At 41.0% G+C, this 14,286-nt stretch overlaps 1 protein-coding gene across 2 annotated transcripts in view; it reads left to right on the top strand.

The window, feature by feature from the left end:
- Positions 1–14,286, top strand: part of DNAH12 (dynein axonemal heavy chain 12) — a 110,714-nt gene that overhangs the window by 72,375 nt on the left and 24,053 nt on the right. For both annotated transcript variants that reach the window (XM_083489074.1, XM_083489073.1), the window contains 12 exons: positions 438–569; positions 832–921; positions 1,608–1,748; positions 3,073–3,314; positions 3,612–3,759; positions 5,597–5,742; positions 7,891–8,105; positions 9,628–9,820; positions 9,947–10,139; positions 12,147–12,319; positions 12,559–12,699; positions 13,429–13,587. In XM_083489074.1, coding sequence (XP_083345200.1) covers positions 438–569; positions 832–921; positions 1,608–1,748; positions 3,073–3,314; positions 3,612–3,759; positions 5,597–5,742; positions 7,891–8,105; positions 9,628–9,820; positions 9,947–10,139; positions 12,147–12,319; positions 12,559–12,699; positions 13,429–13,587 — 1,973 coding nt within the window. The remainder of the gene's footprint in view (positions 1–437; positions 570–831; positions 922–1,607; positions 1,749–3,072; positions 3,315–3,611; positions 3,760–5,596; positions 5,743–7,890; positions 8,106–9,627; positions 9,821–9,946; positions 10,140–12,146; positions 12,320–12,558; positions 12,700–13,428; positions 13,588–14,286) is intronic.

Here is a 14,286-nt window from a genome sequence, read left to right as displayed (position 1 = left end):
CCCTTTGGTCCCTGCTGTCCGGATCAGATATTGCCATCCAGGCCTGTTGTTTGCATGATGATGGTGGTGGTGATAGGGAAGTTCCTATCGGAGTGAATGGGGCTTTTCCCCACACAAGTCCAGGTGATTAATGTATCAGCAATTTGTAGAGTTAACTTCTTGTAAAGGGTTCAGCTTAGCTTTACTCTTTTGCCTTCTCATATTTTAATATATGAAGATAAAAATGAATTAATTGGACTGTGGGTTTCTAAAGATTCCAGCTGCTATATGTTGACTTATAAATAAGTCACATAAATGTTATGTGTTGACTGATCATATTATTAGGTAAATCCTAGATATAGGTGAAAAATTCAACAAGAAGACTGATTTTGTTTTAATATATCATGTTTTAAAGCATTATATGCTGTAATAGAAGTCAACAATCTATTTCATTCTAGCCTTCAGATATTACAATTGTGAAATCAATGAAGAATCCACCATCTGGTGTTAAACTTGTTATGGCTGCCATCTGTGTCATGAAGGACATAAAACCTGAAAAAGTTGCAGATCCTTCAGGGATTGGAGGAAAGGTAAAAAGGCTGACAGTAGAACAACAAATATCTAATTACAAAATTCCTAGGATGTACAAGGGGAATATTTTTGATCTTCAGGCATGGAAGTTTTACTTCCTCACGCAGGAACCTTCAGCTTCCATCATACTGCTCAAAATCTCATGAAAAATGTGAATTAGATTGTTAATTAATATCTGAATAGCTCTTTAGAATCTTTTGTATTTTCTTATTTTCCTTTGTGTTGAAATATTTTACATACTGCTTTAACTTTCTTTTAAAGATTTTAGACTACTGGGGACCTAGCAAAAAACTTTTGGGTGACATGAATTTTTTAAGAGATCTGAGAGAGTATGACAAGGATAACATTCCAGTAAGTTTCATATGTATGTTCTTATTTGCTAGAGAGTCAATGTGAAAGTGGTTTCCTTCCTTCCAGTTTTTTTAAATAAATTTTAAAATAAATTTTTCAGTTTATACATCTCAAAATAAACATTTTGCATAATACCATGTAACAATTGACTTCCCTCCTTCACCTTTCATAGTTCATTTTACTTATCTATCATTACTGTATATTTTACTATAGCCAATCTAATTGTTTCTCCATTTTACATCCTTCAAATATTTACCATACTGTTGAATTTATCTAAATGCTACCAGCGTTTAATTGTACACAATTATTTTCTAAATATTCAGCAAAAACTTTCCACCTCTTTAAATAAAGATTATTCTTGCTCTCTTATTATATAAGTTAAACCTGCTGCTTCCACAGATTCTATCATCTTAAGTTGCCAATCTTCCTTACTAGGGATCTCGCTCACTTTCCATCTTTGGGCTAGCAAAATTTGAGCCGCCGTGGTTGCATACATAAATAATGTGGTAAACAGTGGGTCTTCCTGGGGAAACAGCAGGGCAACTAAAAAAGCTCTTGGGAAAGATGGGACAAGCGGAAGTGTGGCTGTGCATATACTCCCTTGGTGCATGCATTAGCAGAAACTGAATTACTGGATCCTAAATATAAATTTATATTCAACTGTATGTAATGTATTTTTCATATAGGTATCTGTGATGCAGAAGATTCGTGCTGAATATCTAACTAATCCTGAGTTTGATCCCCCTAAAGTGGCTAAAGCATCCTCAGCAGCAGAAGGTTTATGTAAATGGATTATGGCAATGGAAGTTTATGACAGAGTAGCAAAGGTATGCTTATTTGCCTTATTTTTTCTCAACACTGAAAATTATTACATAATGCTAATTTATCCTCTAGGATACTCACATAGACATCTGATGTATACTGCATCTAAATATAGCGGTTACCAGCCATGGATAGACTTATCCTCAGTGATTTGTCTTATGCTTTGCAAGTCATCGTGTACTAACCCTAGAATGGGCTGAAGATGTCTGAAAGATTCTACTACTGAGCAGTGGTGGAGCGTAAAGAAACGCTGCCCAGGGTGGGATGCGCCCCTGGGAGGGGTGTGATGCAGAAGGAGCCCCTTGTGGCTCTCCTTGCAAAACAGTGCAGGGGGTACACTTGCATGCCACAGTCCAGCAGAGTGAGTGGCAGCATAGCCACCTACCCTCCTCTCTCCCTTGGGTGCGAAGAAGCAACAGGTCTCTCTGTTCCTCAGGTCAGGCTTGACCCATGGATGGAGGTGCTGTAGCTGGGCACCTTGCATGCCTGCAGTCTCTCTTCCCCTGGGTCAGGGTTGATTTGGGGTGGAGCTGTCACAGCTGGCAGCTTCTCTCCACCATGGTGGAGCTTTGCGCAACACAGCTCAGCCAGGGAGAGAAGCGGCAGCTCTCTGCCGCCGACTCTCCATTCTGGCCTGGGTCAGACGTGACCTGGAAGCAGAGCTGAAGCGGAGCTGCGTCTGGGCACAAGGAAGCTTTCTGGGTAGCTCCCTCACACGCTGGAGTCTGTTGTGGGGGTGCCTGGTTGTGCCCCTTCCAGAAAATGCACCCAGGCCAAAGCCCCATACCCCAGCACGCCCGCTACACCTCTGCCACTGAGGGTGAGTAGATCTGTCTTGCCAGTGCTGAATGGAAAGCTGGTTGGAAAGCCATATATTCTCTGAGGGGAGGGATACAAAAGTGGCAAATAGACAAACAGAAGGAAACAACACACTGACCAGTTAGCTGCCAAAACCCCTTAAAATCCTGCATATGATTTTTTTGACCAGTATACATTTGCCATAATAGGCATCTGGCTGAAAAAGGCCCAAGGTGCAGCATGAAATTAAAAAGTAACATTGAATTTACTTCCAGTGTAACCAGAGTTTGCAGAAAATTTAAATGTAGAGGGGGGGCGGACTTGTAAACTAGCTAAAAAAGAAAACTTAATTTTTCTTAGGGCACAAGTCTTAACCAAATGCCTGGTGCATGGAAGCGAGCAATGTACCCACTTACCTGAGAGTAAATCCCACCCAGATACACTGATTTCATGTACTTTTCTAGATTCATTTTATATTACTTTATCACCCTTAGTAAAATTTAGTAAAATTTTATTAAATGTATCTAATAGGTGGTTGCTCCTAAGAAAGCCCGTTTAGCAGAAGCACAACAGTCGTTGGCACAAACGATGGCATTACTTAATCAGAAAAGAGCTGAACTTCAAGCGGTTGAAGACCGTTTGGAAGCATTGCAACAAACCTTTGTTGAGAAAACTGAAGAAAAAGCTCGCCTAGAATTTCAGGTGGACTTGTGTGCTAAAAAGCTGGAAAGAGCAGAAAAGCTTATTGGAGGACTTGGTGGAGAAAAATCAAGGTCAGATGAAAATACATTCTAGCAAGAACTAGATTTAAGACACACATGTTGTATAAAATAAATTATATTTAGTAGAATACACAGAAACATTTTGAAATCAAAAAGTTAGCTTACATAAATAAAAAATGTCCCCAAACATTATCTGTATTTCAATTGTTTAAATAACATACAACATGATTTTTAAATAAGATACAAATGCCACTTTTAATTCTTATAACAGTTCCCATGTAACTGGAATAAATGCTGATGAAATAAGCCCTTTTTTTTTACCTAATTTAATATTGTGTTTCCCCCTAGGTGGTCTAATGCAGCAAACGACCTTCAAAACACATATGATAATTTGACAGGAGATGTCTTGATATCAGCGGGAGTGATAGCTTATCTGGGTGCTTTCACTTCTGGATTTCGACAAGAGTGTGCAAAAGATTGGAGCAAGCTATGTAAAGTAAGATTGTGTGAAAGTAGTAGTTTTCATCCAGTGTGCCGTGGCACCCTGGGGTGCCTTGAATGATGGACAGGATGCCGCAGATAACACTGGCCTCTGTCCCTCTTTCCTTCCCTCCCTCCTCTGATGCCCTCTCATGTCTCTGCCTCCCAAAGGCTTGCACGGCTGCTGAATGATGCCTCTGGGGCTGGCCAGGGGGTGCTTCCCGGCCCCCTGTGGGGCAGTAAGAGGACACACTTCTCTTTGGGGCAGGGGAAGCAGCTCAAAGACCAGGGGCACCAGCTGCGGCTGCCCAGAGGACTCCCAAGGAGAGGGGAGAAGAGAGGAGGCTGAGGGAAGACTCCACAAGGAAGGGTGCTTGAAAAAGGGTGAGAGGCTGCCAGCTCTGCAGGCAAGGGGTGACACAACTGGGCTTCTGAGTCCCACAGGGGTGCCGCAGAAAGAATGTAGTTGGTTGAGGCAGCCGTGGACCCATGAAAGTTGAAAACCTCTGTGTTAAAGTATCTCCAGAACAAAGTCCTCTCCTAGTGCTGGCTCTTTCAGTAGATCTAGTGCTGGCTCTTTCAGTAGATCTCATATCTATGTACAGGTCAGGGAACAGTGAAATGTATTTTGTTGATTATGGTGGGTGAGTTTCCAGTGTTTATGGGGATTTTTAAATTAATGGAATTAAATAATTATTGATGGCTTTGATAGGAGTTCAGTGTAGCACTATGGTAATTGTTACATTAGTGCAAACATTTCAGCTTGCCAGGTGGAATGTCCTCTCCCTCTGTTTCTTCCATGTACTGTTTTGGGGGCTTTCCCAATACTCCTTGAGTCAATTTGGGGGCGGGGAGGTAGAGGTGATGGGGGGAAAGTCCTGTTGTGCTTGTAGAAGTCTATGAGCAGGCTTCTGCTAGCAGGACTTGTTAGTTGAATCTTGCCCTTTGAGTTGCATCCATTGCTAGTTCTTCTTTGAGTAGATCCATTAAAAAGAATTAGCATGACTAATTTAGGTCCATTTATTTCAGAGGGTCTACTGTAAGAAGGACTAACATTGAATACAACATAATGGGACACATGGCCTGATCCTTTGTCTCTCAATTTGCTTTCTTGTTGATTTAGTGTTATCTGAAATGTTTGGATATACTTTTGCTAGGAATGTGATTGACAGATGGAAACAATATAAATAACTGGAGGAAAAGTCAGCAGCTTTCAAGAATGTATGGCCAAGTTGTATGCAAGGATCCCCACTTCCTGGGCCACTCTTGTCAGTCCAGGGAAACACATTCGAGTAGGTTTCAGGCATTTTAATGTGGTTTTGTGGCTTTAGCCAAAAACAAAACAATCCCAACTCAAGAAATACCCTCTAAGAGCTTATTAGCCAGAACATATTCTTAAAAGTTGGGTTGCATTCAGCTAATTCTCCATTCTTAGACGTCTCTTCAGTTCAGCAGGTGTTTCTGTGAATGGAATCTGGGAAGCCAATTTTTGCATATTCTTTCTTCCTCAGCCTCCTGTGCCCCCCCAACTGCTCCAGTGTGGTTGGGGACCCTTTGAAACATGGTGGGAGGTGATGCCAGGGAAGGCTGCAAGGGTTTTTGTGAAAATTGCCCTTTTCCTTACCATTCAGAGAAGCCACCACTAGAACCAAGAGCCTACTATATATAACTCATTGGTTATAACTCATTGTAGTGACTTGGAAAAATATTTTTGTGATTGCCTGCTGTGTCCTTTCCTCATTTTCTGTCACCTGCCCTCCTAGAAACTGAGGTTCAGTGCAAGCCATTAACTGGTTTTATATAAATTGTTCATAAATACTTGATATTAAGGAAAAAATTATTTGTCTTTACAGGAGAAAAAAATACCTTGTTCTGAGAGCTTCTCCCTGAGTAAAACACTTGGTGATCCAATAAAAATTAGAGCCTGGAATATTGCAGGTCTTCCAACAGATCAGTTTTCTATAGACAATGGTGTGATTGTCAACAACTCTAGACGTTGGTAGGTAATGCAAACCTATTATTTTGCTAAACTAAACTAAAATGAGATTACTGCAGTAATATTTATACTTTCCATAACGCTGATTCAGATTTCTAATATACTTTTTATGATGGCCAAAATTGTCCTCAAAATGATTTAAATATGTATTTGACTGCTTTTTGAGAATATAAAGTGTCAAGTACATAAAATAAAAATAATCATGACAGCCTGAATACATAGAACATAGGAAGCTGCTTTACACTGAGTCAGACGATTGGCCCATCTTGTTCAGTATTTTATACAGCAAGGAGCCTGTGGTCTTTGCTATTGGAAAGTGAATGTCCCATGTATGGATGAGCTGCCAGTCAATTTGGACCAAGGGAGAGAGCAGGAATAAGGAACTACCGGTAATGATGGAGGGTCCTTGGGCATTTGCAGCAAAATTGATGGGTGTGTGTGTGTTGCAAAATATTGTTATAGGTAGGTAGCCATGTTGGTCTGCCGTAGTCGAAACAAAATAAAAGAATTCCTTCCAGTAGCACCTTAGAGATCAACTAAGTTTGTTACTGGTATGAGCTTTCGTGTGCATGCACACTTCTTCAGATACACTGAAACAGAAGTCACCAGTCCCTTATATATACAGTGGTGCCTTGCAAGACGAAAAGAATCCGTTCTGTGATTCTCTTTGTCTAGCGGTTTTTTCGTCTTGCGAAGCAAGCCCATTGAAGGATTAGCGGATTAGCGCTATTAGCGGCTTTTAGCGGCTTATCTGCTGATCGGATCAGCTGATAAGCGGCTTAGCGCCTTAGCGGCTTAGAAAAAGGGGGGAGGGGGAAAAACCAGCAGGAACTCACAAGACATTGTCGTCTTGCGAAGCAAGCCCATAGGAAATTCGTTTTGCGAAGCACCTCCAAAACGGAAAACTCTTTCGTCTAGCGAGTTTTCCGTCTTGCGAGGCATTCATCTTGCGGGGCACCACTGTAGTGAGAGGGTGGGGAGAGGTATTTCTCAGAAGGGTGGTGGGAATGGGTGATTGGCTGATAGGTGTGGTAAACCTGTTGACGACTGTTAAAGACTGCAGTTGGTCTTACAGGAAAAAGCAATGGGTGAGATGGCTAAAAATAGCTTTATCATGTATAATCAGATAAGAATCCAATGTCTCTATTCTGACCAGGTCTCTCCATGGTTTTAAGTTTGGCAATAAGTTGCAATTCAGCAACTTCTCTTTCCAGTCTGTTTCTGAAATTCTTTTGTAATAAGACAGCTACTTTGAGATCTTGTATAGAAAGTCCTGGGAGACTGAAGCGTTCTCCTACTAGTTTCTCTGTCTTGTGATTCCTGACGTCAGATTTATTGTGTTGATGACATGAAACAAAATATGGGGGAAATATATTACGTCAAACTTCATGGGGTATCTGAAGAGAGAGGCTGACTTTGATCACATTCTCCTCAGCAATGATATATGTCATAGAGGGTAAAAGCATTTGGTTTGCATTTCACTCAGTTTGCCTATGAATCAAAAAGACAGAAAGGTGCATATAGCAGCAAAGCAAGTTAAATTTTGATGCAGTAGGGGAAAGCCTGAAAAACTGCAGCTATTATTTTAGCTAGTAGTTTAAAACAATTGTAGGCTTTGAAGGGGAAAAGAGTTACTGACTCAAATGCCAAATCAATTTCTGAGACTGAGGAAAAAATATATTGTAAAGGTGTAGCCCAGTAGTCATAAACTAGTAAATCATTCAGATTATGAATCCAGAGATTCCAGTTATATAACCATACTGTGGATTCTATTGTAAAGTTCTCTTTGAGATCCTGTTCGGAAGCATACCACCATGAGTAGATAAATAGGTACCAATGCGGCAGGAAGGTAAATAGTGTTTCCGTGTGCTCTGGCACTCATTACGAAGTCCCATGCGCCAGAAGAAGTTTAGTCATGCTGGCCACATGACCCAGAAAAGCTGTCTGCAGACCAACGCTAGCTCTCTCGGCTTGAAAGCAGAGATGAGTGCTGCACCCCATAGTCAAATTCAACTGGACTTAACGGTCCAGAGGTCCTTTACCTTACCTTACTATTCTAATGTGTTTTTAAAAAGTAAATTGCTGTAGGCAGTAATTGATTATTAAGCATTCGTTCTTTTTTTTAAAAAATGAAAATCTGATATGTTGCAGGCCGTTAATGATTGATCCCCAGGGTCAAGCAAATAAATGGATAAAAAATTCTGAAAAAGAGAACAGGCTGAGTGTAATAAAATTCACAGACACAGACTACATGAGAATTCTAGAAAACTGCATTCAGTTTGGAACTCCACTTCTGCTTGAAAATGTTGGAGAAGAAATTGATCCTTCACTGGAGCCTCTGCTTCTTAAATCAACTTTTAAACAAGGTACAACAAATCATTATGATCTCCAAACTATATTGGAGTATTTATTGGATATTTCTTGTACACTTTATTGCATTGTGTAATACTTTTCTTTTTATTCCTTAAATACTGCTGCATAGCAACAGATGAAGGTAATACATGAAAGCATGTTTGAGTTTAGATCTTTATTTTATGAAATAGTCTGCATGCAGTGTCTTGTATAGTAATAGATTGAAATAGAAGAACCTTAATACTATTTTCTTTAAGATCGAGTTACCATACTGCATATACAGCAACCAGAAACGTTTTGTGCTGCTTTGATCACTCTCTTCTGTTAAGCAACAATTACAAAGTGAAGAGAGTTAGAAGGACCTTTTTAAAAGAAGGACCAAACTTAATTTCCTTAAACAGTTGTATAAAGGATAATGTTTTGGCAGGTGCAGATATTCTTGTCATACACTCTTCTAGTTTTAAATAAAAATAAGAAGCCTCACTCTTTCGCCAGTGACTCAGCTTAGTCACAACATTTGGGTTCTCCTGAATGCCTACAAAGTGATTTATACCAGTTTTAAAACGTCTAAGAGGGAAACATTTGCTTATTGCCGCCAAAATACACACTAATAGCAGTAAGGAGGTAGTTTGCTTCCTCTTCCCTTGTGTTGTACCAATGAAGGCTCCAGTCTGGCCATGTGAGAAGTAAAAATATATACATCTTTCTGTTTAATTCTGGTGCTACAGAAGAGCACATAGAGAAAAGCAGGTTTGTTGCTGCAGTACCAAGGACAACGCCTGATGAGCTACTTGCTCCAACAAAGGTTGGAAGCACACTGAGTCCTTTTGAGGCTCTTCCTCCAGTCTCTCTCTCCAAGGCTCTGTCTCCTCATGGAGAACTGTTCTTTTAAAGTGCCAACCCTCACATCTGAAGATAGGCATTTCTGCATTCCAGGGCCTCCCACCTGGCATGCTCCCTGTCCTGTTGGGCAGGAGAGGCATTGTGGAAGGCATTCAGTTCCTCAGACCCAAGGGAAGGTGTCTATGAGGGTTTCTGGCTGTGGTTCTAGAGACCATAGTGCTGTAAGAGTTGGTTCAGTGGTCTTCTGCCTGCCAGTCTCAGGTTCAGTGTGACCTGATTACCAGCCTTAGGTAGAGCAAGGAACCTGGTCTGGCTCCTTAACAGCACTGTAGCCTCCAGCTCGGTGTTCTGGTCACTGCTGACAATTTCTCTTGAAGCAGGAAAGTAGGCAGATTTTAGACACCTAGGTCCCAGGGTTCCCATTAACTGTTCAAGTCACACAGCCACAGGAAGATGACTTGACTTCATGTTGAGACTTGGAGAAATCAAATGGATTCTCTAGTTTTAGCTCCCTTGAATTAAAATAAACATCAGACTTTTCGGAAAGCAATGCAGAATGCTGCCTAGCTCCTCTGCATTTCTCCACTGCACGATTCGGATGTTATTCTGCAATTAGGAAAGCTTGATTGCAGAATATATATATTTTTGTGCATAGGGAAAAACAACTAAATATGTTTGTCTTTTCAACTCTAGGGGGCATGGATTGCATTCGGCTTGGTGAAACAATTATTGAATATTCCTTTGATTTCAAATTTTATATTACCACCAAATTAAGAAATCCACATTATTTGCCTGAACTAGCTACCAAGGTTTCTTTACTCAACTTCATGATTACTCCAGAAGGACTTGAAGATCAGCTTCTAGGCATTGTTGTAGCAAAGGAAAGGTAAATGTTTGTATTCTCCACAGGGCATTTTTGAAGGGTGGCAGGTGATGGGCTTCAATGTGGAGTGTGGCTCCTCCCTGTGCAACCAGCATAGTATGTAATATTTGATATATATCCTTTTTTTAGACCAGAATTAGAGGAGGAACGGAATGCTCTTATTCTCCAGTCAGCCAGCAATAAAAAACAACTAAAAGATATAGAAAATAAGATTTTAGAAACATTGCAGTCTTCTGAAGGGAATATTTTAGAAGATGAAAGTGCCATAACGATTTTGGACTCTGCCAAACTAATGTCTAATGAAATTACAAAGAAACAGCAGGTAAGCAACTTCAGGGTTCGTAAGTGATGGTTGTATTAAATGAATGGTGCACTGTTTGTGAAGTTATCCAAGCTCAGGCTTGGAGCTGAACCTCAGGAACCTGTAAAACCAAGAACATAGAAAGCTGCCTTATCCCAAATCAGACCAAAGGGACAACCTCTCTGCTTACAAAGCAGCTGCTCTTACAGAGCGTTTCCCTGTCTCAAAAGTAGCTTTAATAGGTTGCTGATGACCAGAATGGGACCCATCTCTAGTGTGGTCTGCAGTTACTGTATTGTGAACATAAATTTATTTACCTTTAGTTTACATGGGTAGAGCTGGTAGGGAGGTAGGCAGGTTTGTAGAAATTGCCTTTTTAGATAAGTGCAACAACTGATACTGCTTGGTGAATCCAAAAAAACTGTGGAGACTGCGCCTGCCTCCCAGAGTTCTTTGATCTCCTGCCTCTGTCACGAGCCCCAAGCCTCTTCAACTTAGATCAAAATCTGAGTGGGAGAAGAATACCTGGCAAGCCCCACTCATGCATCTCTGTGTCCTTCCTCATCCCTAAGCGTTATCACTGCCCCCAGCACTCCCAAATCACACTCCTTCCTTCCATTAAGGTTAGTGGTGGCTGCACAAACATAGGAACAGGAGATACTAAAAAAAGAGGAACTTTTTCACTCTGCTTCTGTCGTTCTGTTGCCCTGGCTAACAGCATGACCGAGTGCAGAGAATTACTGGAACTACTACTCAGAACTTGTAGGAGTCATTTTGAAAACTACAGTTCCCATATTCTCCTTACCCTGTAACACTATTAACGAGGGCAGTGGAGGAGTGTGAAGGAGGCAACCTCACCTGTTGTCACTTCTGCTCTCATGCTGCTGATGTAAATAATGCAAAGCAGGGGTGGGAGACCTCAGTCTTGGGGTCAAAATAGCATGCAGAAATACATTATACTAGGCAAACTTGCTTGGCAAAAGTGTTTATGCTAGAAGAAATTCACACAAAAATGCTGATAAATTTTAAAAATTGAGAGCTGGTGTAGAAATGTGGAGAACTGAACTTAAGATTGGCAAAGTGAGAAACACAGTGAAACTGAAATTGACAGGTTTGCCCATCCATAGGTGCTTGTGTGTGTGTTTGAAAACCTCTAGTTTTGTCATAGCTGGAGTGACTGTATAAAGACAAGAGTCACATCCATTGCTCAACACGTTTGCATCTCATCCCACCCTCCATGTTATGTGCCCCCTGAAAGTTTGCCCACAATGGAACGTGACCCTCAGGGTGAAAACATTTTCCTTCCCCTGGTGTAAAGGATCTGGTTCCTCTGATCCCTGATTCCAGCTGTCCTTCATTCACATCAATATGCTTTGCATGTGTCAGGGAAGAGTTAGAAGTTTCCAGTTTGTCAGAGGGAGAAAGCATTCCCCAAGGGGGGGGGAGGAGAGCAGTGAATCTAATAGAAGGGAACAACAGGGAGGGATCGGCTGTTCACAGGAAAGGCAAGGGTTAAGTTCTAGCTCAGATTCAGAGGAGAGGAGATACAAGCCAGCTGTAGCCAGGAGGTTAGAAAAAAGAGCGGGAAAGCGAAGGGAAGCGTGCCTTCGCCATTTTGAGAGTGGCTGGTCATGGAGAAGCAGAGCTCAGAAGGTATCTGAAAGAAGTGACTCTGTGGAATAATAGTTAAGAACCGTTTATAAGATTGTTTTGTTAATACGCAATAAAAAGTTATAAAAGAACAAGAAGCGTTTGTGTGGTGATCTGAAGAGGACAACGACCGGTCCTGACAGCATGGATACATGGTACTCCATCCCACAGTGGGAGTCGGATCATAGGACTTGCTGCACAAGCCATGACATTATACTGACATTGCACGGACCGTTGCTGTATGAAAATATAATGAGAAAAAGGTTTAGGGCCAGCCTTCTACACTGTTGTTTATTGAAAACAAGGGGAAGTGCCATATCATGTGCTACATTTGGACATCATTTTATTAGTTTCTACTAATAAATATATTCTCTTTAGATTGCAGAAAAAACTGAAATTAAAATAGCACAATCTCGAGAAGGCTACAGACCCATTGCAAAGCATTCATCTGTACTGTTCTTTAGTATTGCTGATCTGGCTAATATTGATCCTATGTACCAGTATTCTCTCAGTTGGTTTGTAAATCTTTACATCAACTCTATTCATGACAGGTGAGCAGTTACTAACTTTAGCTCTTTAATTTCTGTTGTGTTTTGAAATACTGAAGCCAATTTTTAAGCACATGTACCATATTATTCCATGTATAACACGCCCCCATGTATAAGACAACCCCTATTTTTTTGGACCTCAACCAATTTTTTTGGGGGGGGGATGCTGAAAGTTTATTTATTTATTTAGATCAACATTTTAAATTAAATATACATATATGTCATTTCTTTTCTATTTTTAGCAACAAGTCTAAAATCTTGGAAAAAAGGCTGCGATATCTGAATGACCATTTCACATACAACTTGTATTGCAACGTTTGCCGTTCCCTGTTTGAGAAGGATAAGCTGCTGTTTTCATTTTTATTGTGCTGTAATCTTCTAATGTAAGAGGCTCTGTTTCCTGGAATCTTTTGATTAACTAGTAATACATTGATTTCTTTAGGCAGGAGCATCTTAAAAACAAGAAAAGCAGCAGTTGTCTTCCAAGTACCAGTGTTTTTGCTCTGGCAAATTATTGCAGCCATGGAGCCTGAGGATCCTGCTTGCACCACAGCTAATGAAGTAGGGGGTGTAATTGGACTGTGCAGATTAGCCACTCTAGCTATTTTGTCAGATTGTCTCATTTCTCAATTCTTTGCCTCTTTTCTGTCCACATGTTTCCTTTCATTTTTCCATAGACACTTTCATTGCTTCAGTCTTGGAGGGTGCTTGACTGTTGAATTAGACAGGGGTGTTCCAGCTTGTAATTCCACCACTGGATCCTATTGGTGAAATTGCACGAGTGCTTCCCCCAGTCCCTGTACAACCCAACTATGCTACACAAGAGCATTAGTAAGTGTAGGTAGGAGTGAATAAAAGCAGATGGAGGCATGCTTTCCAGTGAACCACCGACTGTCATAAAATGTGTAGTAAGTTTGTTACAAGTGGGACATGAGTGCTGCTCCAGTTGCCCAGAACAGCATGTCATTTTAACTCCAGGAGCAAAAGTTTATAAATCAATACATGAACATTATTCTGTGGTGTGTTTTATAAAAGAAAAGATTATGTCGCATAATTGCATTTCAAACTAGGATAATGATGGAGACTTAAAACAACATTGTTTTTTAAAATAGGGCTAAAAAAGAAATAGAGCACCAAGAATTTATGTTCTTATTAACTGGAGGAGTTGGCCTCAAGAGCAAATACAAGAATCCAGATCCATCTTGGATACAAGATAAAAGCTGGGATGAACTCTGCCGTGCAAGTGATATGACTGCTTTTAAAGGACTACGGTAAAACAGAAAATCTGCTGTAACATTACTAGTTTTGTTTCCTTGGGGTACAAGCCCTCTCCAATAAATGTAGGGGGGAAATGAGTGCTAGGATGCGGCTTTCCTATAGTCAAGGTGAGTATAAGGTGACCTTAGAGCCCCTCTCCAGCAAATACCAAGTAGTGGACTTCTGCACCCTGCTCTGGGCCCCTCCCCATATACAGTATTTTTCCGTATATAAGATTAGGTTTTTTTCCTAAAAAAGAATGTCCAGAATTTGGGGGCATCTTATACATGGATAAATCTCTCCCCATTTTCTTAAATCAGAGTCCCCCAAAATAGAGGGCGTCTTATACATGGGGGCGTCTTATAGATGGTACATACCGTTAGTGCGGTAGTGATATTGCCATTGCAACCCTCCTGCCCTATAGACCACCTAAATTCAGTGAAGCAAGACATGACAACTGGTACATGGCAACAGCTTCATTGGCTACAGATGTAAGAGGTTTGGCATAGGTAGAACCACCCACTTCTGGCCTGCCTGCTGCCCAACAAGCATGATGATAGGACCTCTGGCACCACTGCAGCAATCTGTGCTGGGTGCCTGAGGACCTAGAGCAATTTTGAAGCTACCACAGGGTCCCACGCTCCTTGTGGGTCACCCACAAGCACCATGAGCTCTAGAAAAGGTTGACATCTGGAAGAGCTCTTACTAGTAGA

This window comes from Podarcis liolepis (assembly GCF_965112155.1).
Source record: "Podarcis liolepis genome assembly, chromosome: 2".
Classification (NCBI taxonomy): Eukaryota; Metazoa; Chordata; class Lepidosauria; order Squamata; family Lacertidae; genus Podarcis; species Podarcis liolepis.
Note: the sequence above shows the minus strand (reverse complement) of the source record. Positions and strands in the feature narration are given on the sequence as shown.